Source organism: Pygocentrus nattereri, chromosome 1, assembly GCF_015220715.1.
Source record: "Pygocentrus nattereri isolate fPygNat1 chromosome 1, fPygNat1.pri, whole genome shotgun sequence".
Taxonomy (NCBI): Eukaryota; Metazoa; Chordata; class Actinopteri; order Characiformes; family Serrasalmidae; genus Pygocentrus; species Pygocentrus nattereri.
The window spans coordinates 33,291,116-33,313,717 of NC_051211.1; the positions used below are offsets into that span (position 1 = coordinate 33,291,116).

The 22,602-nt window shown below is 37.6% G+C and overlaps 1 protein-coding gene across 3 annotated transcripts in view; it reads right to left on the reverse strand.

Annotated features, from left to right (window-relative positions):
• The window catches only part of cpm (carboxypeptidase M), a 57,547-nt gene that overhangs the window by 6,538 nt on the left and 28,407 nt on the right, over nt 1-22,602 (reverse strand). For all 3 annotated transcript variants that reach the window (XM_017707608.2, XM_017707606.2, XM_017707607.2), the window contains exons 4-7: nt 19,667-19,836; nt 4,549-4,736; nt 3,400-3,570; nt 2,629-2,781 (exon numbers count right to left, since the gene is read on the reverse strand). In XM_017707608.2, the coding sequence (XP_017563097.1) occupies nt 2,629-2,781; nt 3,400-3,570; nt 4,549-4,736; nt 19,667-19,836 (682 nt within the window). The remainder of the gene's footprint in view (nt 1-2,628; nt 2,782-3,399; nt 3,571-4,548; nt 4,737-19,666; nt 19,837-22,602) is intronic.

Genomic DNA, 22,602 nt, shown 5'->3' on the forward strand with positions numbered 1-22,602 from the left:
CACTTGTAATGTGCCTGAGCTATGTGCAATATTTGTTTGTATCAGATGTGCTAATATATTTATTATTAAAGCATGGTAACCCTAAAAAAAAAAAAAAAAAAGAACCGTACATTTTGATAGTGTAGATGATGATTTCATGGTTTTGAGATGTGAAAGCTGGCTGTAATAATGTGTGAAAGCAAAAGACAGAATGTAGGTTTTTCCACTGATGGTTTGAATCAATAATCAGACAAGCAGTCTGAAACTGCAATACACACTAGAATTGTTTCCACTGTCTTAAGCTTCATTTCAGAGTAAACATGTGGAGTCAACTCAGCGTCTTTGTCTAGACACTCCAGCTAAACATTGCAGGAGATTACAGAAGAGTTCATCACCCTTTTATCTAGGCTGATTTATTCAGTCAGTTATCAGAATGGACCATTCACTTTTCCATATCAGTTCACTTCACTTTGAGCAAACATTGCAGTGACTGCTCATTTTGATAGTAAACTGCAGATGCTCTATATATGCTGGCCTAGTATGCAAAAGTTTGGATGTTCTTGATCAAAATGCATGTTTTCTTGATTTTCTAATTGGAAATTTAATACGTCTTCTAAAGCAGGGGTGACCACACACACATGAAAATAATATACAAATACCAATATACAAACAACTACATTTCTTATTATGAATATGAATTTAACAAGTTAGGGGTACTGTGCAAAAGTCTATACAAATATATAAAAGCGTAAATTGGATTAAATATGATTTTTTGGGCTCCCAATTGGTGCAACCATCTAAATGCTGGTACTTCCGTTGGGAGGTTTCAAGTTTGGTCCATGTTAGCCAATTTGGGCGTCTGTTAGCCGACATAACAGAAGTAGCAGTTAATGTTCTCCTCTAAACGTGTTGAGTTGTCCAATCATGCTATTTTAGCAGCAGCTGGAAAAGGTCCAGTGCTGCTTTTCATGTCTCAAAGGAAGCACAGACTAATCTTCTTTAAATCATTTCTTAAAAAATCTCTACTTAATAGCTTCTCTAGGTGTAAAGTCATCTGGCACTGCTGTCTGAGAAAGGAACTTGGTGCTGTTTATTTATTTATTTTTTGTGTTAGAGCTTTTGCTGTGAGCTCAGACGTTTGTTGGGGTCAGCTTTCATTGCTGGTGTGTTAGATGAAGTTGTGGACCACAGAGTCATGTTGATACCAAGGCTTTGTTCAGACTACTGAGCTGGAGTGGTATCAGATGGCAGCAGGTCATGGATATGCTGGTTTCTGTGTCTCTTATGTTGTGTTGATGATAATGGTGACTTTACAATGTTATAGTAACACAACAATGGTGACCTTACAGCAGTGATACTACAGTAGTGATACGACAGGTTTAACCACACCTGTCTAACAATAAAAGATACTTTGTTTCAGTGTTCACTGTTTGCTGGTGTTCAGAAAGGGAATGTTTAAAGGAGGGGACAAATATTTTCATAGAATATCCACTTCTAACCCTTTAAAGGTTAAGGGCCTGACCCTGGACCCACACTTCAGTTACACACCCTAATAACTGCAAATGACTCACAGTATTTATTGAAGAGGTCTTCAAATCAATTGTTGAGTAATTAGGCTGCAGTTTAAGAGGTTAACAAGAGATGTGGAGGCACCAGTGGTGTGAATTTTTATTGGTAGGGTGAGGGCAGAGTTGGTTGGCACACTGGTCATTTCCAGGACAGTAGAAGCCACAGTCATAAAAATGTGACATTAATATGTTTGCTTTCTTTATCCTTACTCACTTATAATGTCAAGACATGTGAATCCACAGGAGAAGCAACTTTTCCATTTTGTTCTAATACTTCCTTTCTTTTTACTGAATTATCCCCTGGTAGACAGGAGATCCACTGTATGTGTGATGGCATCCAGACAGCCCTAATTAGAGAATTCAGCTTCTTTAAACACATTTTTGCTGACACAGGAATTAAGTTACACACACACAGCTTGCATAAACTCCAAGCATTACCAAATTTCCAAATAAGATGGGACTGTGATGCAGCTGCATATAAGCCAAAGGTCACCATGGAGGCTAGAGTGGCCAGAATTGGGCTGTAGAGAAGACAAATTGTTCTCTGGAGGGATGGAGCTCCATCCAGAACCTATGGGATAGGCTGGAGTGGCATTTCTAATTCAGAACTAATCATCCAACATCAGTGCCTGTCCCCACTAATATTCTCGTGGCAGAATGCAATTGAAACCTCATAGTAACCTTACCAGAAGAGTAGAGGCTGTTACTGCAGTATATAGGGACAAATTCTTTACTTTAACACAATTGATTTTGGAAGTAGCACTAGATGGTGTATAGGGCAGACAATGAAGACTGCCAGTCAGCCTTGGTGTCCCTTCATTTTATTGTTTATTATATATTTCCTTTTTTTCTGTAGAGGCTTCTTGACAGCTTACAGGGAGGGATGGACAGAAACTTTTAGGCCCGTTTTAATCTAATGGTGATAGTGTTGGTCATCTACCAGGTCTTACTCAATTTTGGAACTCCACTTTTGGAAGCTTACCTTTTTTTCATTGATTTTCTTTTTTGCTCTTTGTCTCAGACTTTTGCATGATATTGTGTGCGTGTGTGTGTGTGTGTGTGTGTGTGTGTGTGTGTATACCTAGATGAGCTTGCTGCATATATGCAAGCAGTGCAGGCTTGTTGGCCGCCCACAGACCCGGCAGTTCACTCTCTGGAGGGAACTTACAGCAAGACAGTTCCAGGGTGAGCTCCAAACATTGACCCCATACATAATTATAGTCCTGCATCCCCCCTGAGAGAGAGTGAGAGAGAGAGAGAGAGAGAGAGAGAGAGAGAGAGAGAGAGAGAAAGAAACAGAGTGTAATTTCTGTCACATGTCTCATAAAACTTCCCATCATATTAAAAGAGAACAAACAGGATTTGTTTCATATTCTCTGCCAAACTCTGTCTTTATAGTGAATTCTGATTTAATATTAATGTAATTCATATCAATATGAATATTTTAATTTTTTTTTTTTTTTCATTTTTGTTTTTTATTATAATGTCATTAGCAGCCATGTTATAATCATCTACAGGTCTGTTTACCCTGGACACACAGACACTTCTTTCTCCACCTATAGCCTACAGCAGTTTAGCCCCTCCCATTCACACTGGAGTTACAATTGCTATTGAATGATGTAGAAAACAGTGCAGAACAGAGGTCATTTGCATCTATGTCAGTCTTAAAGGCACAGTAACCAAACCTCCTGTTTAATTCTAATGAATAAGGAAAGGTTTGAAAATGGGCAGGGGAAAATGATGACTGCTTTTAGAACATCAAGGCGTACAAGTATCATACATAAGTCTCAAGAAAATGAAACCAAGACAAATGTAAGGTATATGCCCTTTAGATGTTATTATCCTTCTGTACCTGTGAGGGGATACCAGCTATAGCCATTGGTGATGCCGTCAGTGAAGTCTTTGGAGTCGTAGCAGCTGTCTCCTTTGTGCATGGTGGTATGGTTGAATGAGTAAGTCTTGGCCAGGTGGATGAAGACGTCATTATCTGGGGTGATGCTGGACAACCCCTGCAGCTCACTGCCTGGATGAGGGTCAGCACATGCGAATCACACCACAATATCACGACAACATTAGCATAAAACAGAAATACCGGTTTAGCAGAAACTAAAGTCATACAGCTCAGGGCTACAGGCTCCAGCATAACTCATAACATTAACACTTCTTGGCAGATATTTCCTAGAGATTCAATCATGTTATAATGGTTCATTTTCAGATTTCATATCTGTCAGATATGTCATAATTCTGTCATTTACCACACAATTCATGACACATACATGTTTCAAACTGTGTAAGCAGGGGTGCTTTTAGGTAGGCACAGAGATTAGGATGATTCCAAGGGCCTTTATGTGACTTTAAGGCTTGGTGAAAGATTCTTATTGAAACACTTTATTCATTAAACATTAAAGGCTACTTTTAGCTACACAATCTTGCATTCTGACATCCCTCCAGTGACCCCCCTCTGTAAATGTTCAGTGGTTTAGCCCTGACATGATATGTAAAAAGAACTGAAGCAACATGCCAAAAAAAGAAAAAAAGAAAGAAATGGCAAGAAGTACGATGATAGTATGACACCCAGTTTTTTGAAGGTTATCATGAGATACTGGAAGCTTAAAAAACATTATGCAATAGTAAGGGCAGTCGCAAAATGGAACTGCTAATTTTTTAAGTTTTTTTTTTCCCTCTCAAATCAGTAATACAACATATTCTCTGTTAAGGTGTTCTCTCCATCGCTGTAACAGAAAACTTTATTTTAAAGTTTTACAGGACAGCTTAAAATTTCTCTTGTAGGATCAATAAAGTACATATAGCATTAGTTTCATAGCTAAAGGATAAAACTAAATGTGTAAATTTCAGACACCAAACATGTCTTGTATGATTGATTACATTCAGAGTGAAAGAAAAATCACATACTTTTTGAAGAGTTATTGTGATAAAATGTTCCGATCCAGCTTTTTTCCAAATAGTTGTTTTATTTTGTATGCACGTATGTGTTACTAACCTCCATTACTGTTGTCATAGGGGTAGCTGGCCACCACTGCTCCTCCATGGAGATTAGCAGAAAGGACAAATCTTTCTGTCTTCATCCACTCCATCACAGCTACCACTTCTTTCTCCCTCAAAATCACATTATCATTTGAGAAAGCGTCTGGAAAATTACGGTTGAGGTCCACACCGTTCTTGTTGAACCTGTGAATGTAAGTCATTAAAGTGATGGTTTGGTTTGGACAAAAGCCAAATTGACACAAATTTCCTCTTACTGCAAATACAGTGGATCAGCCATTTTTGCTAACAAGTAATGGACATTTACAGAAAGAAGTTACCATTGTGCAAACTGCATGCCTACATTATCACTTATTAAACCTCCTTAAACCACGTGAAGTAATCAAAAAAATAGACTTATTCATGTGGTTTCTGACAATGTGTGATATAGTGTTGTCTACAAAAATGGACAAAAGTATGTAACAGCAAGAGTCATGTTGAAGCCAGGATTTTGTCTGGTGTCTAAGTAATAAAGTGTCAGAAAGGCTATTTGAGATTACTTAAAACTCTGACACAAACAAGTGTGTGATTTATGCATGCATTTAGCACCACGTTACACTGTACTGTTGTGCTGTTTTTATACTCTTACACTCTTAAAAATGATGGAACTTCAAAAGTTATTTAGTAAAGAGAAAAGTTCTATTCAAATCCATGAGCTCTATGTAGAACCATTTCATGCTTAATGGCTGAAATCGGTCTTCAGATTGATGGAGAATGTGACATATATGATTTTATAAAAGACCTTTCTGAGAATGGTTCTATATTGCACCAGAAAGGGTTCTTCTGTTATTACAAGCTTGATATAGTAATAATAGAAGAACCCATAATTGGTGCTATATAGAACTATTTTCAAAAAGGTCCTATATAGAACAATTTGCAACACATTCTCCATCAACCTGAAGAACATTTTCACCATACAAAGAATGTAAGCATAAATGTATAAGCATAAAATATAGGGCTGATTGTTCTAAATAGAACCATTCTCTTTACTAAAGAACTCTTCTGAACTGAAGAACCGTCTGTTTGAATGTATAATGGGCTTTGATTCATCGCTGAAATACAAAGATTGACTGTCACTCAGTGAGGCACAGAGTAGGGGCAAATGTCCTTTATGGGGCATTTTTAGAGAGGAAAATGACATACAGATCTTGTTGCAGACAGGAAACTATATGCTAACCCAGACCATTATCCCCATTCATTGAGACTTAAGAGACAGAGTGGCTGAAAACAGTAGTCCAGATTAGAGTAAAGGGCTTGTTAGCATAGCCTATACATCAGTAGCACAGGGTGCACGCAGGGATTGAGTCAAAGGTCAAAAATGTCTTACGTGTCATTCTATTCATGTCTCTTCTCCATGTCATTTTTGTGATACATGCAGCTGATCAGTGTTCTAGAAATACTGATGATATCCATGATATGCTCAGATAAGCAGGCCATGATGTAATTTATTGCCAGAATATTGTTATATTGTCCTAGATAAAAGTACACACAGATGAGACAGAGACATAATGAGAAAGTACAGGAATGCAAATAGTCTAACCTTAACTGAACTGCAAATGCCAGTGCTGACTGTTGAAATTCCTTTTTAAATAAGGCATAGGTGTAAACCTTGGACACCAGGAAGCCTGGTCCTGAACATTTCCTGGTTATGCCTGCTTACACCAGCATGCCCTCAATTTGCCATCATTTTGCTTAAAACACACCTAATGCACACAGTCAAGGCATGTATAATGCTGATTACCAGGCCCAGATGTGTTCTGAGCTGCAACAGAATAGAAATGTGAATTGCCGGGGGTTACTGGAGACTGGATTCTCCCTGTCAATTGTCTCTGGCACTATCTGAGCTTTTCCCAGAAAGCTTTATTTAATGGAATGTGCATGATTTTATTAGTCAGCTGGTCAGGGATAAAGTATCAGTGTAATTTTCCCAGTCTCCCACAGATAGCCTAAACTGAAAGGACAGAGTCTGGATGATCACGTTATGAATACACTACTGGAAACAGTAACAATAACAACACACCACACAGCTGTGTCTGTTATTAGATATTATTATTCTAATCATGAGGTTTTTATTATTATTACTTATTAAGTAACCCTTATTAGTCCCACAACGGGGAAATTTCACCTCTGCATTTAACTCATCCGTGAAGTGAAACACCACATACACTCTAGTGAGCACACACACTAGGGGGCAATGAGCACACTTGGCCGGAGCGGTGGGCAGCCCAATCTGCAGCACCCGGGGAGCACTTAGGGGTTAGGTGTCTTGCTCAAGGACACCTCAGTCATGTGCTGTCAGCTCTGGGGATCGAACCGGCGAACTTCCGGCCACGAGGCTGATTCCCTAACCTCCGGCCCATGACTGCCCCTTTTTTGGTACAGGGCTACTATTAGTGAGGGAGCTACAGGTTTAGGTCATTAAGACCATTCACTCTACAATTATTATCGTCAGATTCTAAAAACTACACTCAGCAGATACGGTAGATTCATACTGGATTAAAATCAATCCATAATTATGAAAATCATAATCAAAAATGAATGCATTGCAGATTCATACTAGACAAAAATGCCTCCACAATTATTACTGTCAGACTGTAAAAAATACACAATCTGCAGATTCATACTGGATTCAAATCACTCTATAGTCATACTGTCAGACTTCAAAAACTACAAAAACTGCAAAATCATTCTGCTTTAAAATAAAGATCTCCTCTGTAATCTCATAGTAAAACTAACAGTGCCACTGGAGTTTTAACCTTAACCTTTAACATCTAACATCAAGTTTTAACATTTAACCTTACTGATAAATGAAGCTCATGTCAACCTCCAAATATGCGAGCCTCATTCACCTAACAGCAGCTCACATAAGCCAGCACTGCACTCTCTGACTCATGTGTGCTTGATTAGCTCATGAGTTCCCAATAGGCCTGTGTGGTAATAATGCTTAATCCCCTACATTAGGTAGTCCAAACCACTCTGCACAGAACTGCTGTGCTCCGCAATTCTATCTGATACACATCAACAGAACTGTGAAGTGTTATTGCAGAGCCATCACAGTAGCAGGTACAGTTCAATACAGTTCATTTCAGCTCAGTTTAATTCAATTAAAGAAACAGGTTGGCTGAAGATCATTTCCCCCACAAATGTAGCCAATTGTCCAAGACTGTTTTGCTATGGAGTAACAAGGCTATTGTAACAATCAAGTAATGGAAATTAGTGCCAGCTTTACGTAATAAATGCCATAAGCACCTCCTTAAGGCCCTCCCCAACAGCTTCTGGGTTATTATTGTACATTGTCTAAGGATGTTTTCACTCTTGTGCTGAATACTTGAGTCCACACCCAGGACTGATTCTGGGCTTGTTTGGAGAAGGGTCTCAATATCACGGGTTTGCTTTCACACATAAGAATTCTATTTGAACTGTGGATCAATTGTGAAATTACATACTTCACTTTTCTATCTGCAGGTCTGCAAAATGATGGGCATTAGCTGTTTTATTATTTTCTTTGGATACAAACACAAAAGTGACAGTCGCAGGCTGGAGGTTAGGGAACTAGTCCTGTGACTGGAAGGTTGCTGGTTTGATCCCCTTGGCTGACAGTCCATTACTGAAGTGCCCTTGAGCAAGGCACCTAACCCCCAACTGCTCCCCAAGCACCATGGATAGGGCTGCCCACTGCTCCGGGCAAGTGTGCTCACTGCCCCCTAGTGTGTGTGTTCACTAGCATGCATGTTTGTGGGTGTTTCACTGCACAGATGGGTTAAATGCAGATTTCTAGTTCACAGTGTGCAAAACACACTGACAAATGGTTGCAAATTCTATTCTAATGGTGCTTTTTGTGCACAACAATCCTTTCCCTGCCATCACAAAACATAAAAAAAGAAGTGACACGATAAGTCGAAGCAGCCATGTTACAAAATTAACAAATCGTGAAACCCCACAAGGTCCCGCAAGCAGATAGCTTCTACACGGGCAGTGGACCACACCAGAGTTCACTGGAAGTGAACCCCAGATCGCCAATTTCAGGAGGACCAGAGATTGTGTCTCTGGATGCTTCCAGGTTTGAAAACAGCTTTCATATTCGACCAAATGTACCAAACTCACAGAGCAAGCAGTCCTGGGTCCAGAAACAAGCTCTAGTGTGAAAATGCACTGAGACGCTCCAGTGAGGGACAAAAGCAACTGGTTAATCATGTCTCAAATAAAGAACATACATGTTGAGGGCCGTAGTGGATCTGAGGTCTGTATAATGATGACATTGTTCAATTGACAAAACCTAACAAACACAGCTGTGGTTATTTCATTTCCCAACAGCAGTAAACAACCTTTCTCTGTTAACCCAGGTTTAGATATTTAGGCTGTGATTCATCCTCAAGCTCATGCAGATGAAAACATGGCATTTATGACAAACAGCCAATGATATGAAACATGACAAGTAGTCATCAAAGAAGACACTATATTTACTACCTGAGTATGTAGAAAGTAAATAAGTGATACTTTTTTGATCCCACAACCGGGGAAATTCCACCTCTGCATTTAACCCATCCGTGAAGTGAAACACCACATACACACTAGTGAATACACACACACTAGGGGGCAGTGAGCACACTTGCCCAGAGCGGGGGGCAGCCCTATCCACGGCACCCGGGGAGCAGCTGGGGGTTAGGTGTCTTGCTCAAGGACACCTCAGTCATGGACTGTCGGCCCTGGGGATCGAACCGGCAACCTTCCGCTCACAGGGGCAGATCCCTAACCTCCAGCCCACTACTGCCCCAAAAAGCATGTATTACAGTGAAAAAGAAATGCCGAAGCCACTTCCACTGGAGTTAGAGATAGAACTAAGATTAAAGTTACCTGGGTAAGCACGAAAGAATGTGTTGAGAATGCTGAGAAGGTTGTCTGTAGTTTAAACTGTTTAGCATTGTTTAAATTGCATGCCACACAAAGTAATCTCAAATAGCCTTGCTTATGTGGTTTTTGATACTGTTCAAAATACTGTTAACTACAAACGTTAATTAAAGCATTTACAAAATTCAGGCTTTGAAGTGATTCCCCTCTTTAGCTAGGTGTCATACTTGTTTATAAATTTTGTTAATTACATCAGCATCCTAGTTCCAGTACAAAATCATAGAAGCAAGCTTGTCTTGTCGTGGCTGATCGACTACATCTTGGGCCGGGGGACAAATCTAATGAATCAATTTTCCGCCACACTATCCAATTTATAATAGATTAAGTTTTTGCTTTAAAGTAAAACATGGGCAATACACATGTACGATGAAACTCAGAAGGTTTTACGAAGATTTCAGAAGTTCGTGGGTGGTCAAGTTTGGAAAAAACGAATGTAAAACTCATAGCAGTAAACAGGAAGCGCGATGTTTTACTGTTTCTCATTTTTCCTGTAATGGCAAACAGTTTCTGATTGCACTCACAAAACAGCCAAAGCTGAATAGGCCACAAAGGAAAACAACCCCCAAATGTCCAACTGCTCCATCTCCCAAACGCTCCCTTAGATGACACAGTTAGAAAAACGTGCAAATCTTGGATCCATTAGACCTGCTCTTTGAAAGCTCTATAAACATGAAGGGATTCTGCTCTTTTTTTGGATGTAACCCTTTAATATCCTCTACCTGAGATTTCTTCACGCAAAAGTTTAGAAACTCTGTTGGAATAACGTGAATACTTCAAAACTGTAAATTAATACATGGATTCAGGCCAAAAAAGTACATATCTTCTGGCCACTCTTTAAAGTAGCTTCAAGAGGAATCACTTGAGATGGTTTTCCAAAAGGACTGAAGAAAATCAGTGACAAATGTTCACAAACAATTGCCCTAACATTTCACTTATATGTGCTAGGTACTGTTTAAAGAATTTGAGCTGTATTAATATTATTTTGAATGAACACATAAGAAACATAAGGACATAAAAAGAGACATATGAAAAAGTTAGCTAAAATTTAACTTACGCCTTAATTGTAAGAGACGGAGGGGCTAATTGTAACAGCTGACTGATGCAAACACTAGTAAACTGATGAAAACACAATTCACAATTCTGTGCAATTCTTTGCTTCAGATAAGATTTCCAAGTTAAATACGTGTAAAAAATATTTGCATGAAAATAAATACAATTAGTGAAAATATAGTGTACCAAACATAACATTGTTTTAGATTACAAAGTAGAACAGTAAATATCAGCATAATAAAATTTGAACATATTTTATTTACATGAGAGAGGTAATATGTTCTTTGAATAATCTGTGAATAAAAGGTTTGGAAAAGCGTATATATTTCAGGGGTCTTAGTTGTAACAGCATGTTAAAACTAACCTCGCTGTGTGGAGGCTGTACTTTAGCCTGGCTAGATCTCGTCGATGGTAAACACTCAGTAAAACTTAAACACTCAGTAACCAAAAACACATATGATGAAAAACTTACTTTTATGCTACAAACACTATTCAGTGGGAATCTGGAGAATTATTTGTACAATTTCTGGTAAAATTCACAAAGCTATGTGATGTTGCTATGGGAATACAAGATGACCAAAAGCACATTTTGCTTAAAGTTGTTTTACTACACAAAGAACTGATACATTTTGCCCATGTTAGGTTGTGCCCAGCTGTAACCTACTGTGAGTCAGTTCTAACAACAGTGTATTACACTGTACAACAAAATTAAAGCACAAGTCTCTCATGTTCACAACTGGCAAAAAATAAAAAGAAAGACATTCTAAAATAAAACTCATCCTATTTAAAATAAGTTGTTATAGGCTACTTAACTTTTTTCCCCTTTCAGTCCTCTATGTTTTTAATCCACCAATGTATTAAACAAATGTTTAGGTGCACTTTGCCTCAGGCTAATCTATACACTGTGAATCTCACAGTGGCATTAAAGCAAACAGGGTTCTTGGCAATTTCCTGATGACTTCTTGGAAATGGTTCCCTTCAAACTGCACTCAAAGGTGGCAATAGTGGTACTTAAGAGTGAAGGATGTAGCCATGTCAGAATCCAAAGCAGAACTTGAACTGGCTTTACCGGGCAAGTATGTTGTCATTTGAAAGGAATCTGTCCTGGCCATAGCTCACAGACAAACACAGTGATTAATATTTACATGTGCAGAGCCCACTTTGCTAACATTACTGCTTGAAACTATCAGCATTACAACTGGTTTCCAGCAAATACTAAAGTTTCAGCTTCAAACCACATTTGGAGTTTCAAAATATACTTTTATTTGAAATATTAACTGAATATTTCAGTTATACATAAATATAACTGTGATTTAATGACATTCAAAAATACATTATGGGCACCAAAATACCCTCATACTTGTGAACCATTTGTCTAGCCGGAGTCCTGACTGAAGCTGATGGATGAGCGTTTTAAACAAAGCAATGCAGTGTTTATGGCTCATAGAAAAGTGTTTGGATTAGTGACAGAATAGAACTGATTTACTTGAATGTCTCTGGCTGACCTGTAGACCAGGTACACACAACGCACACACACACACACACACACACACACACACACACACACACACACACACACACACACACACACACACACACACACACACACACTTGATGTGGTTCATATATCAGCAGAGTCTTCTGATGCTTACATAAAGCCAAGTGAAAAACACAATGGTGACTGAAGTTGAGGGCTCACCATGTCCCTATAATGTAAGTGTGCTGAAATGTTTCACAAATTGTGTCAACTCAATTTGTCTCTCACTGACAAACCTACTTTTTATAATACTTAACTCCAAAACACACACACACACACACACACACACACACACACACACACACACACACACACACACACACACACATTTCCCATGGTCTCTACTTACCAGTACTGTGCAAAAGTCAGAGACCACCAATGATTTATTCAGTTTCCAGTCAAAACGGTCAAGTAATTATGTTTTAGGAAATATTTCTCAGAAAAGTAGATATAAAATTATCACTAAACTTGCATTCGGCAGGAGAAAGTCGAAGGAAAATCCATGAAAAAATAAGTTTCCAAAAATAAAATTCAGAGAGAATCAAGCTCCACTTTTGCCTTAGATCTGAAAAAATCCAGTGTTTCTGTTCATCCTTCCATTGTGTGACGACAACTTAATGATATAGGTTTGAAATGATGTCCAGCTGTCAATGTATAGCTGAGAAAAGAACCATAGACAAAAAAAAAGAAAGAAGAAGCTGCTGGTCTTCTCAGAACAATTAACTGACCAGCCCAGAGACCAGACCTCAACATCACTGCGTGTGTTTGGGCTTATCTGAATTCTGAGAAGCAGAAAAAACCACCAACCTCTAAGACTGAACCTTTGGATGTGTGGAAAAATATCCCTATAGATTTCTTTGAAAAACTACAAGCAAGTCTCCTGAAAATAATGGAAACTGTTACAAAGACAAAGAGTTGGACACATTACGTATTAAATATATATACTATATTTAATTATTTAGGCCTCTAATCTTCTGATAAATATATGTTGCCTGCTTTTTGACTGGATTATTAATTGATCACATAAATAAATAAATGGAGGGTGGTCTTTGACCATTGCACAGTATAGTATCTACGCTACCAGATTTCACCAAACACACACACACACACACACACACACACACACACACACACACACACACACACACACACAGATCTCTAGGGTATGTTTCCAATATGAAAATTTTGCGGGCATAACTGATTTTAAAGGCTTCTGGTTAGTAATAATGTAATTGTCTTTTAATTTTATACTAAAATAATATAAATATAGCATTGGGAGTGGAGCCTAAGTGAATTCTTTCCCCTGGTGGTATAACCATCTAAGGTTAACCATCAATCTAATATCCTTGAAATCACAAGTTTGGGCGCATGACTGGCCATAATTGCATTTTGGCTAAACCTAATAAAACTACAGGTTCTGAGTATTGTCAAGGGGTCACTGAATGGTCACCAGATGTTGACCTATGGGAAATTTAGACTTTTAGATTTTAGAGTTATTGCACAGTGCGCTCCAATACAATCATTAAAACACCAAGCAAGGACATATCTTTTAGAATGATGTTCAGTCCCCTCAATACAGTTTCAGAGACTGCAGAATCTATGCCAAGGTGGACTGAAGTTGTTCTGGTGGCTCCTGGAGGCCCAACACTTTACTAAAACACTGTTGTTGTTTTTTTTCCCTTTAAATATTCATCTGCAGCTCCTGGTGCTAACATGCCATGACAAGAATTATTGCATTGTTACATGCATTAAAGTGGGTTAACAACAATATTAGCCTGAAAACTCCCCAATATGAAGTATGAATCTGATGTTAGCTCAATGCGACTTTAAAGTGTCCTCCACTTCTGGAACCAAAACTAAACCTTTGAGCAGCCTGAACCTCCAGAGTCTAGCCCGTGCTATTTTAGAATTCTGTGTGGACCAGCTGTCCCTCTATCAAATTATAGCATTGCCATTGGAACATTCAGATGTTTTTAGCAAGTCAAAAACTGACCAGTGGTTAGTCTGTATGTGTGTGTGTGTGTGTGTGTGTGTGTGTGTATATACACATTTTCCTTTCCAGCACATTTGTGGATCTGTTTGATGTTTATTCTAAAGCAGGCCTATATACCTAAAACCCTCAAATGTAGTCTTTTCAAGAGGAATTATTGCTGTATTGCACGTAAATCTGACAGCACATTGGATGGTTACCAAATATAGCTGTGGGCCTTTGGCCTCTGGAAATTTAAACTGCTCCAGCTCCAGCACTTCTGCATAGAACATCTGTTTCCTGTCAATTAGGGCTTTTAGTGGAGTAATGGCACATTCATCATCAACTGACGCTGATGTACATACATAGTCAAGGGCTTTGAATTTGATTTACAGTAGTGAACATGAAGAAAGAGAAGATGCTCTCACATCATTATGGTTACATTACAGAGGTCAATGGATGCCTTCAGAATGTGCTTGCCAGAACATTAGCTGTTAAATGTATGGCCATTTGTAAAGCTGTTTAAACAGATGGACTGAGTTTTATCTAAACCTTCTCAAGCATTTCTTCCAATCAGCCATTGAGATAAACTTTACATTGTACATACAATGCCGATCATGCTTATTGCATTTAAAACTCATTTCTCATAACCTTTTGCAACATTTCGTTGCAAAAGCATATTCTTAAATGCTTGAAATGTATGAATCTGAAAAATATAAATACTGTAGGTGATGACTGTCTTTGGATTTGTTTTCAAAATAATAATGTAACTATATATGCAGTGCTGTGCAAGAGTCTGAGAAAATGATGTGTAAAGCTATTTATCTGGGTAGCAGACCTTTACTGCTCATTTACTTCTTGAGGAAGTCTGGTGTTTTCCAGTATTTGTGGTTACCATCCAATACCTAGTTTATCTAATCAGTCTTTCGTTCAGGTGCCACTGACAAAATGTAACAAACCCATGCGATGACTGGGGAGAACCAGACGGTTTTCCTCTAAGCAACATGTTGAGAACTTAACTAGAAACAAAACATTCCTGTATAAAATTGTATTTACACTGTACAAAAACTGTATTTGTGTTTTTTATTAGTGTTGAAACAGGCAAAACCACGTACTGCACAGATAAATGGTTTTAAATAATATTCGTGGCTGCCTAGGACTTTTGAACAGTACTACACATTTCTGAATACCTCCTCAACAAGTAGTGTTCAGTAACCAGTGTGGTGGGAGTATATCACTGCTGTCAAAAAAAAAAAAAAAAGATAACTTTATAGGCAAAGGAAAAACATACTGTACTCTTAATGTAGGTGAATGGAACCAGAATTTTATCCAAGTATTGTTTCACTATTTCTTTTGGTCCATTCTTCATGGAATTAACACATATTTAACATATAAAGGGAAACAGGTATTTTCAAATGATGTCAAAACTTGAAAAATGACAAAAATGGAGATATGAGGTTTTGTTTCGACAGCAGCAATATGTGAACTTGCTGTTATTTAGAAATGTAAAAATAAAGTTAAATAAAATCATGAACAACAAAGAAAGATAATCATTAAGTGTTTCACATGGTCTTTAATGTGTTTTGGAACAAAACATAATCAAACATATAGTGTTCATGTGACTGATGGTTGATGTTGCCATGCCAACCCTCATACGAGAGCACAGCGAGTGTAAGTGAACCACAGAAAGTAAAAATACCAAAACACCACCAGCTGCACTGGAACACTCATTACTCTCTCTCTCTCTCTCTCTCTCTCTCTCTCTCTCTTGTGTTCTTTCACTCGAACACAGACACACACGCGCACACACACACACACACACACACACACACACACACACACACACACACACACACTGTTAGATGTTAGATATAATGTTTATAGTTTTCTATGAACAACAATACATTATCGAATGATACATAATATAAAGTTTTTATATACATATTTATACAAAGTTAGGATATCTCTGATTTATTTTCATTATAATTTTATTCTCAGTGTTCTACAGCAGTCTTAGTCATTTTAGAATGATGTACAGTTCTTTTCATCATTCTGAACACATCTAACATCTTTTCATTTTATTTACAGCTTCATAGATTATGTATATTGAAATGAAAGCTGTGAAGCTGTACAGTACTTGCATATTATAATAATTTTATACATGTATCTTACACTAGATTTTTATATTAAAAACATTATTAAAAACAGAAATTCTAAACTTTTGAATGGTGGTGTATGAAAGTGGTCAGTTTAGTCAGTGTGCTTACAGATCCCGCTGAGAGCCTGTGCTGTCTTTAACCCAGTGTTTTGCTCTCTATTTCAGGCTATGTAGATGAGCTTTATAGAGTGGACAGTGGTCAGACTGGACTGGCCTAGGAAATGCCAAGACTAAGAACTGACCCTCCTAACAGAAAAAAGCTCCTACAACTATTTTCAAAATTTTGCAGATTTTGTATGTAAAAGTGTGTAAATTTGAGTAAATTAGATTATTCTAAGCTTTCAATGTTGCAACCAGCTAAACATTAGTTCTGTTGTCATGAGATCACAAGTTCTGTCACAGAGCCATCGATTTAAAGAGAACATAATTGACCTCTCCTTTCTCCTTGAGTGGATTCGATGGCCCTCCTCCCCCTTCAGCATGATGCTAGCCAATACACAATGTAATAGAATTAGCAGCTAAAAGCTCTCCTCCAAGCATGTTGAGATGATTAATAAGAAACTTTAGGATTTCCCAGCAGTGGTCAGGTTGAATCGTTTAGTTCAAGATGTGTAGCCAAGGGGTGGCCAGTGCCACCCTGAACTGAAGCATGGCCGTCCTTCTGGCTACCCCAGTTATGGAAAATGAGAGACCCTAATTGAACAACTTCTATTGCCTGTCTATGTGAAACATTTTCTTTAAGGGTACGCTGGCACAACAAAGTGATGGATTTCATTTACTTGGTTCAAATACATAATTTCCTCATGAATTACTCAAATATCTTGCATCACAGTTTTATCTTTCAGTTTGCTTTTGGTAATAATTGGGATGATGTTCTATCATAAAAAAGAAAATAAATGGTCTATAATGCATTTTGGAACAAATCCTTTCAAACATACAGTGATTATTCATGAGATTGATAGTATTTGATGTGGATAGATTTAGTTATGTACACAATCAATACAAAAACCAACACATTAATTTGTCATTTTAACACACTAATGCAATCCAGTGCGCCACCCCAATAAAACCTCTTGGTTTTACCTGCCCCCATTCTAAAAATTCTAGCTCCTGTTCAGTTCCAAGAGTCTTTATTCTGTTTCTTCACTGTTGATGGTTTGCATTCCACCCTAAAATGCCCTTTGATTCCCAGTCATTTTGTTAATAGGGGTTAAACTTTCACATAACCTTTGCCCACAAATGTGTTCTCATGTAAGACAACCTTTCAAAATTAAAATTTCTGTTTAAACTAATGAGAAACTATAGTGCACAATAAAAACAAGACCAGTATTCGTTAAAATGTGTAACTTTAGAGTTATTCATTTTAAATGATATTCATTTTGCATGAATGTGAAAGGTCACACTATTAGGATGTGTTATTTGTAGCCTTCTTGTCGCATAATCAAGCTAATGTTAGCACAGTGGCAAACACGTTACTCTCATTTCCAACCGGTTTATTCCTGAGCTACCTCTCAGAAATAAAGACACTAAACTGCCACTGGTGCAGTACCTCTCGTCACTGTGGTGGAACCTCAAGGTTACATCTAAGTACCTTTAGTCAGGGAACATAATTTTATCATCTAACTTCTACACCCAGTCTCATCTCCAGGATTTTAACTGTATTGTTTTGTTTTAAAACAATGTTATTAGTGGTATAAATATGTACCTATCACATGGGAAAAATGTATTTAAGGTACACAATTGGACCACTGTTGTACCTTTGAGGGTACATTTACATTGTTTGTACCTTGATGAACACAGTCCAGCTCAGGAACACAACATTTTACACTGTAAACTCTACATAGTAATATATAAATACTGTAGCATTCGGGTGTGAATAATTTACATGTTTTAATAAATATTGAGCTCAACAGTTTCACTGTAGACTGAATGGCATTTTTGCCAGCATCCTGTGGCAACAGTAGCTATGAAAGGACACATTTTCCGGCAGAACATATAATAAGTTCTGCTGTTGAATATTTCCAGCTGCTGCTAATGTGTACTCTCGTCCTCCTAGAAAGTATCACAATCTACCGTTTGTCCCACTGCTTCTTTTGGTTCACAGTCTAGAACAAAATCATGAGCAGCAGCGCTAATTACTGATAATCTCCTGCGGAAAAAGCTGCTCACTTCTCTTATTTTGTAAAACAGAAGATGTCAAATGGTATACAACTCAATTTTAACTCCCTCAATCAGGAACAGAAACATTGTAAGGATAATGCTCTCAGTTAAATGTTGTTTTCCTCAGGATGTTGCTTGTGTAATCAAAACTCTATTTTTGATTTTTCCTTTGAACACTTGTCATTGTCCCAGAGGTGTATAAGAAATGCTTTGATGATCTGACAACTTATAATCAGCATCTCCAATGTTTTTGTTTTCCTTTTTCTGCCGGTGATTGTTTCTGAGAAAATAGTTCCTTCTAAATAAATCAACACATCCACCAACCTGTCTCTCTGTCTTTCTAGCAATTAACCAATTTATCAGTCAAACCAATTAACCAGTCTATCTATCTATCTATCTATCTATCTATCTATCTATCTATCTATCTATCTATCTATCTATCTATCTATCTACAGTTGTAGACAAAAGTTTAAACACCTTCAAATTACATCAACACATTCCCCTTCAGGAAACAAACTTAAATATGGTACTTATTGTAGCGCACAATCCTGTATATGTATTGAGGAAAAAAACATATTGGGGAAAATCATGCAATATAAAATTTCTCCAATGTTTTCTCCATTGAAGATATAAAAAATCAAGCATAACATGTAATTTGACCATGGGTGTCCAATTTTTTTTCATGCAATTGTATCTATCAATCTAACCAGCCATAATCCAGACCATCAGTCAACCTTTCTGTCTATAAAAGGGTGTAACAATGCACATATTATTAGATTTTTCATTTTGTTTTCTGTGTTGAAAATACCTATCCTCTAATTATTATACTCTATACTCTAATTATTTTAGTATCTATTAAATGTTATATTATATTATTATATTTTAATGCTACTTTTTAACCATCTACAATGGGTAAGCACCTCAGAAACATTGTGTGGGTGTGTCCACATCATAAGCCCCACCCCTCTTTATAATTATAGGATGCACCTAGATTCCAAATTATGATTGTTGACAGGGTATTTTTTTTCATGAAAGACAATAAAGAGACCTTCAGAAGTGATGAAGGTTGAATCAGCAACACAGCTTTACATTTTCCTCTTCTGTTTTGAATATTCACGTTTTTGTCTATTTTTTTTATACTGAATCGGAATGAAAAAATCAGCCAGACAATCTTTGTCACTCTTTTTGTCCACATTAATTAATAAATCAAACTCAGTCAATCAACCTTTTAATTAGTCATTCCATTTAATAATCATTTATCAATTAATTAATGAATTAACAAATCTCTCTCTCACCTGCCCTGCGAATACATGCAGTCTCGTCCAGATGATTCAAAGCCGTCTGGGTTCATTGAGGGCAGGATGTGGATGCGTGTGCTGTTGAGCAGTCTGGTCACGAAAGGGTCACTCAGGTAATTTTTGATCAGGTAATCAATCAACTGGAGCAGCAAGACACGTCCCACTACCTACGCTCACACACACAGAGGGCAAGAAGCACATGTGTGTTAAAAACAAGATCTTGAACATGCGAAAAAATGGCTAGCATCATGTTGTCCTATAACCTCCATCTAATATTTCTATGTATATAAACTATATGGTAGAAAGGTGGACCCCCCTCCTAATGTGTTAGTCCAGGTGTTTCAGCCATACATGTTACATATTTCAGCCATAAATATTACATACACGTTACATACAAATATAAAATAAAGCACATAGCCTTGCATGATTAAAAGATGAAGATGGAGGCAGAGCACAAAATAAAGAAAGTGAGAGTAGAAAAAAGAAAAAGAGAGAGGGAAGGAAACAGAGACAGGGAGGAGTGAGAGAGAGAGAGATTAATATGGAGGGAAAAAGAGACAGAGAGAAGGGGTGGAGAGGGTTAGGCAGACAGTGAGACAAAAAAGAGACAGAGAAAGAGTGAGGGTGAGTGAAGTACAGACCCCACCCACCAATGAATTAGTTACACAATCATCATCTACAAACGCAAATGATCCATAAACAAACCATTTCCTCTCAAACCCAGAAACATTCTGAGGCTCTGATAGACCACAATTCCACTCTTATGCTTGATTCCACTAAGGCCTGAAACAGTTTTATAACATCTAAAAATTGCGAGTAAAGAAAAACCTCAACCCACTCCATCAGGGTCAAGACAAAAAGGCAACATGGTCAGATAGCAGAGGTATTTGTAGACACAATGCCGTTAGTAGGCATTATACAGTGTCTGACCCTCCACTGGAGGTATATGGAGTGCTTGGGTAGAGGATCCCGGTACAGGAGCCTTCATTAAGGCCACATGTCCTCAGGGACAGATATATTGGCTCTATATAAAGTCAACTCTTCCCTTTAGCTCACTGAAAATAAATATATTTTATACAGGTCTGGTAAAGGTCTTACCAGCTTTGAGAAGCATTGCATGCCTTGTAAACCTGCAGGGGAGGAAAGTTGTCTCTCTCCATTCCTGTCCTCAAGAACAGTTGCAGGCAATGCACAACTCTTGAAACTGCACATGAGTCAGTCCACTAGATAAGACACTGATCACAAAATACATTAAATATTGGGACTTTCAGTGCTCTAATTATGTTGCATGTCACCCTTTCAAACCTTAAGGCAACCCAGATCACCACTGCCCTACTCAGAAGTCAATCAGACGAGTAGGCAGGATCTGTTGGCTGAAAAATGAGGCTGTTGTAAATAATAAAATAACATAACTCTCTTATGGTCACATCTACTTAAATATTTCTTAATTATTGTACATATACTGACTGTCTAGGGTGTTTTCTGCATTCCACCCAATGACCAGCTCCACCTGTGACCCGGAAGGATAAGTGGCTTAGACAATGTGTGTGTGTGTGTGTGTGTGTATTTATACTACTACTACTAATGATAATTATACTACTAATTATTGTTATTAAAAGAAGTATAATTATAATTAGTAGTAGTATAAATACAGTCATGTAGAAATATATAATTAAACTTCCATTTAACAGCGGAATTAAATGGGACTTTTCTTGTGATGGCAGTGAGTGTTATTGCAAGTGAAGTGTTGGGTTTAAGGATACATTTCAAATATGTGACAAGTGGGCTGGTAGTTTGAGATGCTTGCTTTAAGCATTCCTTTGACTGCACTGTGAAGAGTAATGAGCATGCAATATTTATGTACACTTCTTTCATGTCAGTTTGTGGTATAGAGCTTGTGTAGTCTATGTGCATATGTATGTGTTTGTTAGGTGCTGGATGTCTGTTTCTGCTGTTATAACTCTCAATCAGATTACAACCTGAACCAGACTGGGGAAGATGCTGCTCTTAAATATGGAGACACCTACAACTTTATTTTGACATTGTGAGATAACTTTTACAGTTATCAAGAATTATGTGTTTACTTGGAAGTAATTTCTTTCAGATATATGACTACATTAATAATGTATGTGGAGATTAAGAAAGCACTTTGCTTGTAGTCCAGAGCCATTAAATATACCCTCTAGCAGTTTTAATACATGAGCACACTCTGCGAATATTTGCACTATGGCTCTAAATTTGGCCCTGAATTAATTTCGTGTCAGGATAAGCACTCTAAGTAGAAAAGTGCTGAGGAATTGTAAAAAAGGTTTATGAATCATTAAAAATGGCTTATGAATTACTGCTGACTTGCAGTGAGTGAGCTTATAGCAGAACATCTTGGGTCGCCTACATCTCAGTTATGCAGTGCTTCAAACTATGCATGCTGCAACAGAAAGGTCGGGAGGTAATTATTTTATATTTTTTAAATGAATTTTATATGTAGTATTACAGTTCATATAAAAAACTCATAAAATACATACATTTTAAAAATGCAATGTGTAGGCACAATAGTTAAATGTATCAAACTATTTTCTTTCAACAATATATTTGAACAATAGATTCTCATGTTTGCACTTGAATCTTTTTAGATGTATTCAAATAATTGTTGTTGTTACGTTTTCTGAGTCTGACTTGCCACACCTGCTCCTAGGTATTATATTACACTACAGTACAGACTACTGTAATACTGCTTCGAGAGCACTATAGTACTCCATACCAGATCCTGTGGTACAGTACTATGCAACTCTTTCTATTGTCTTCCAGTACTCCACATCTGCTCACACAGCACTACAGTACTGCCCCAGTACTCTACGGTACTCTACATTACTGTTCTCCTTACCTGCTCCTACAGTACTAAAAAATTTTACACCTTCTCCTACAGTTCTGCAGAG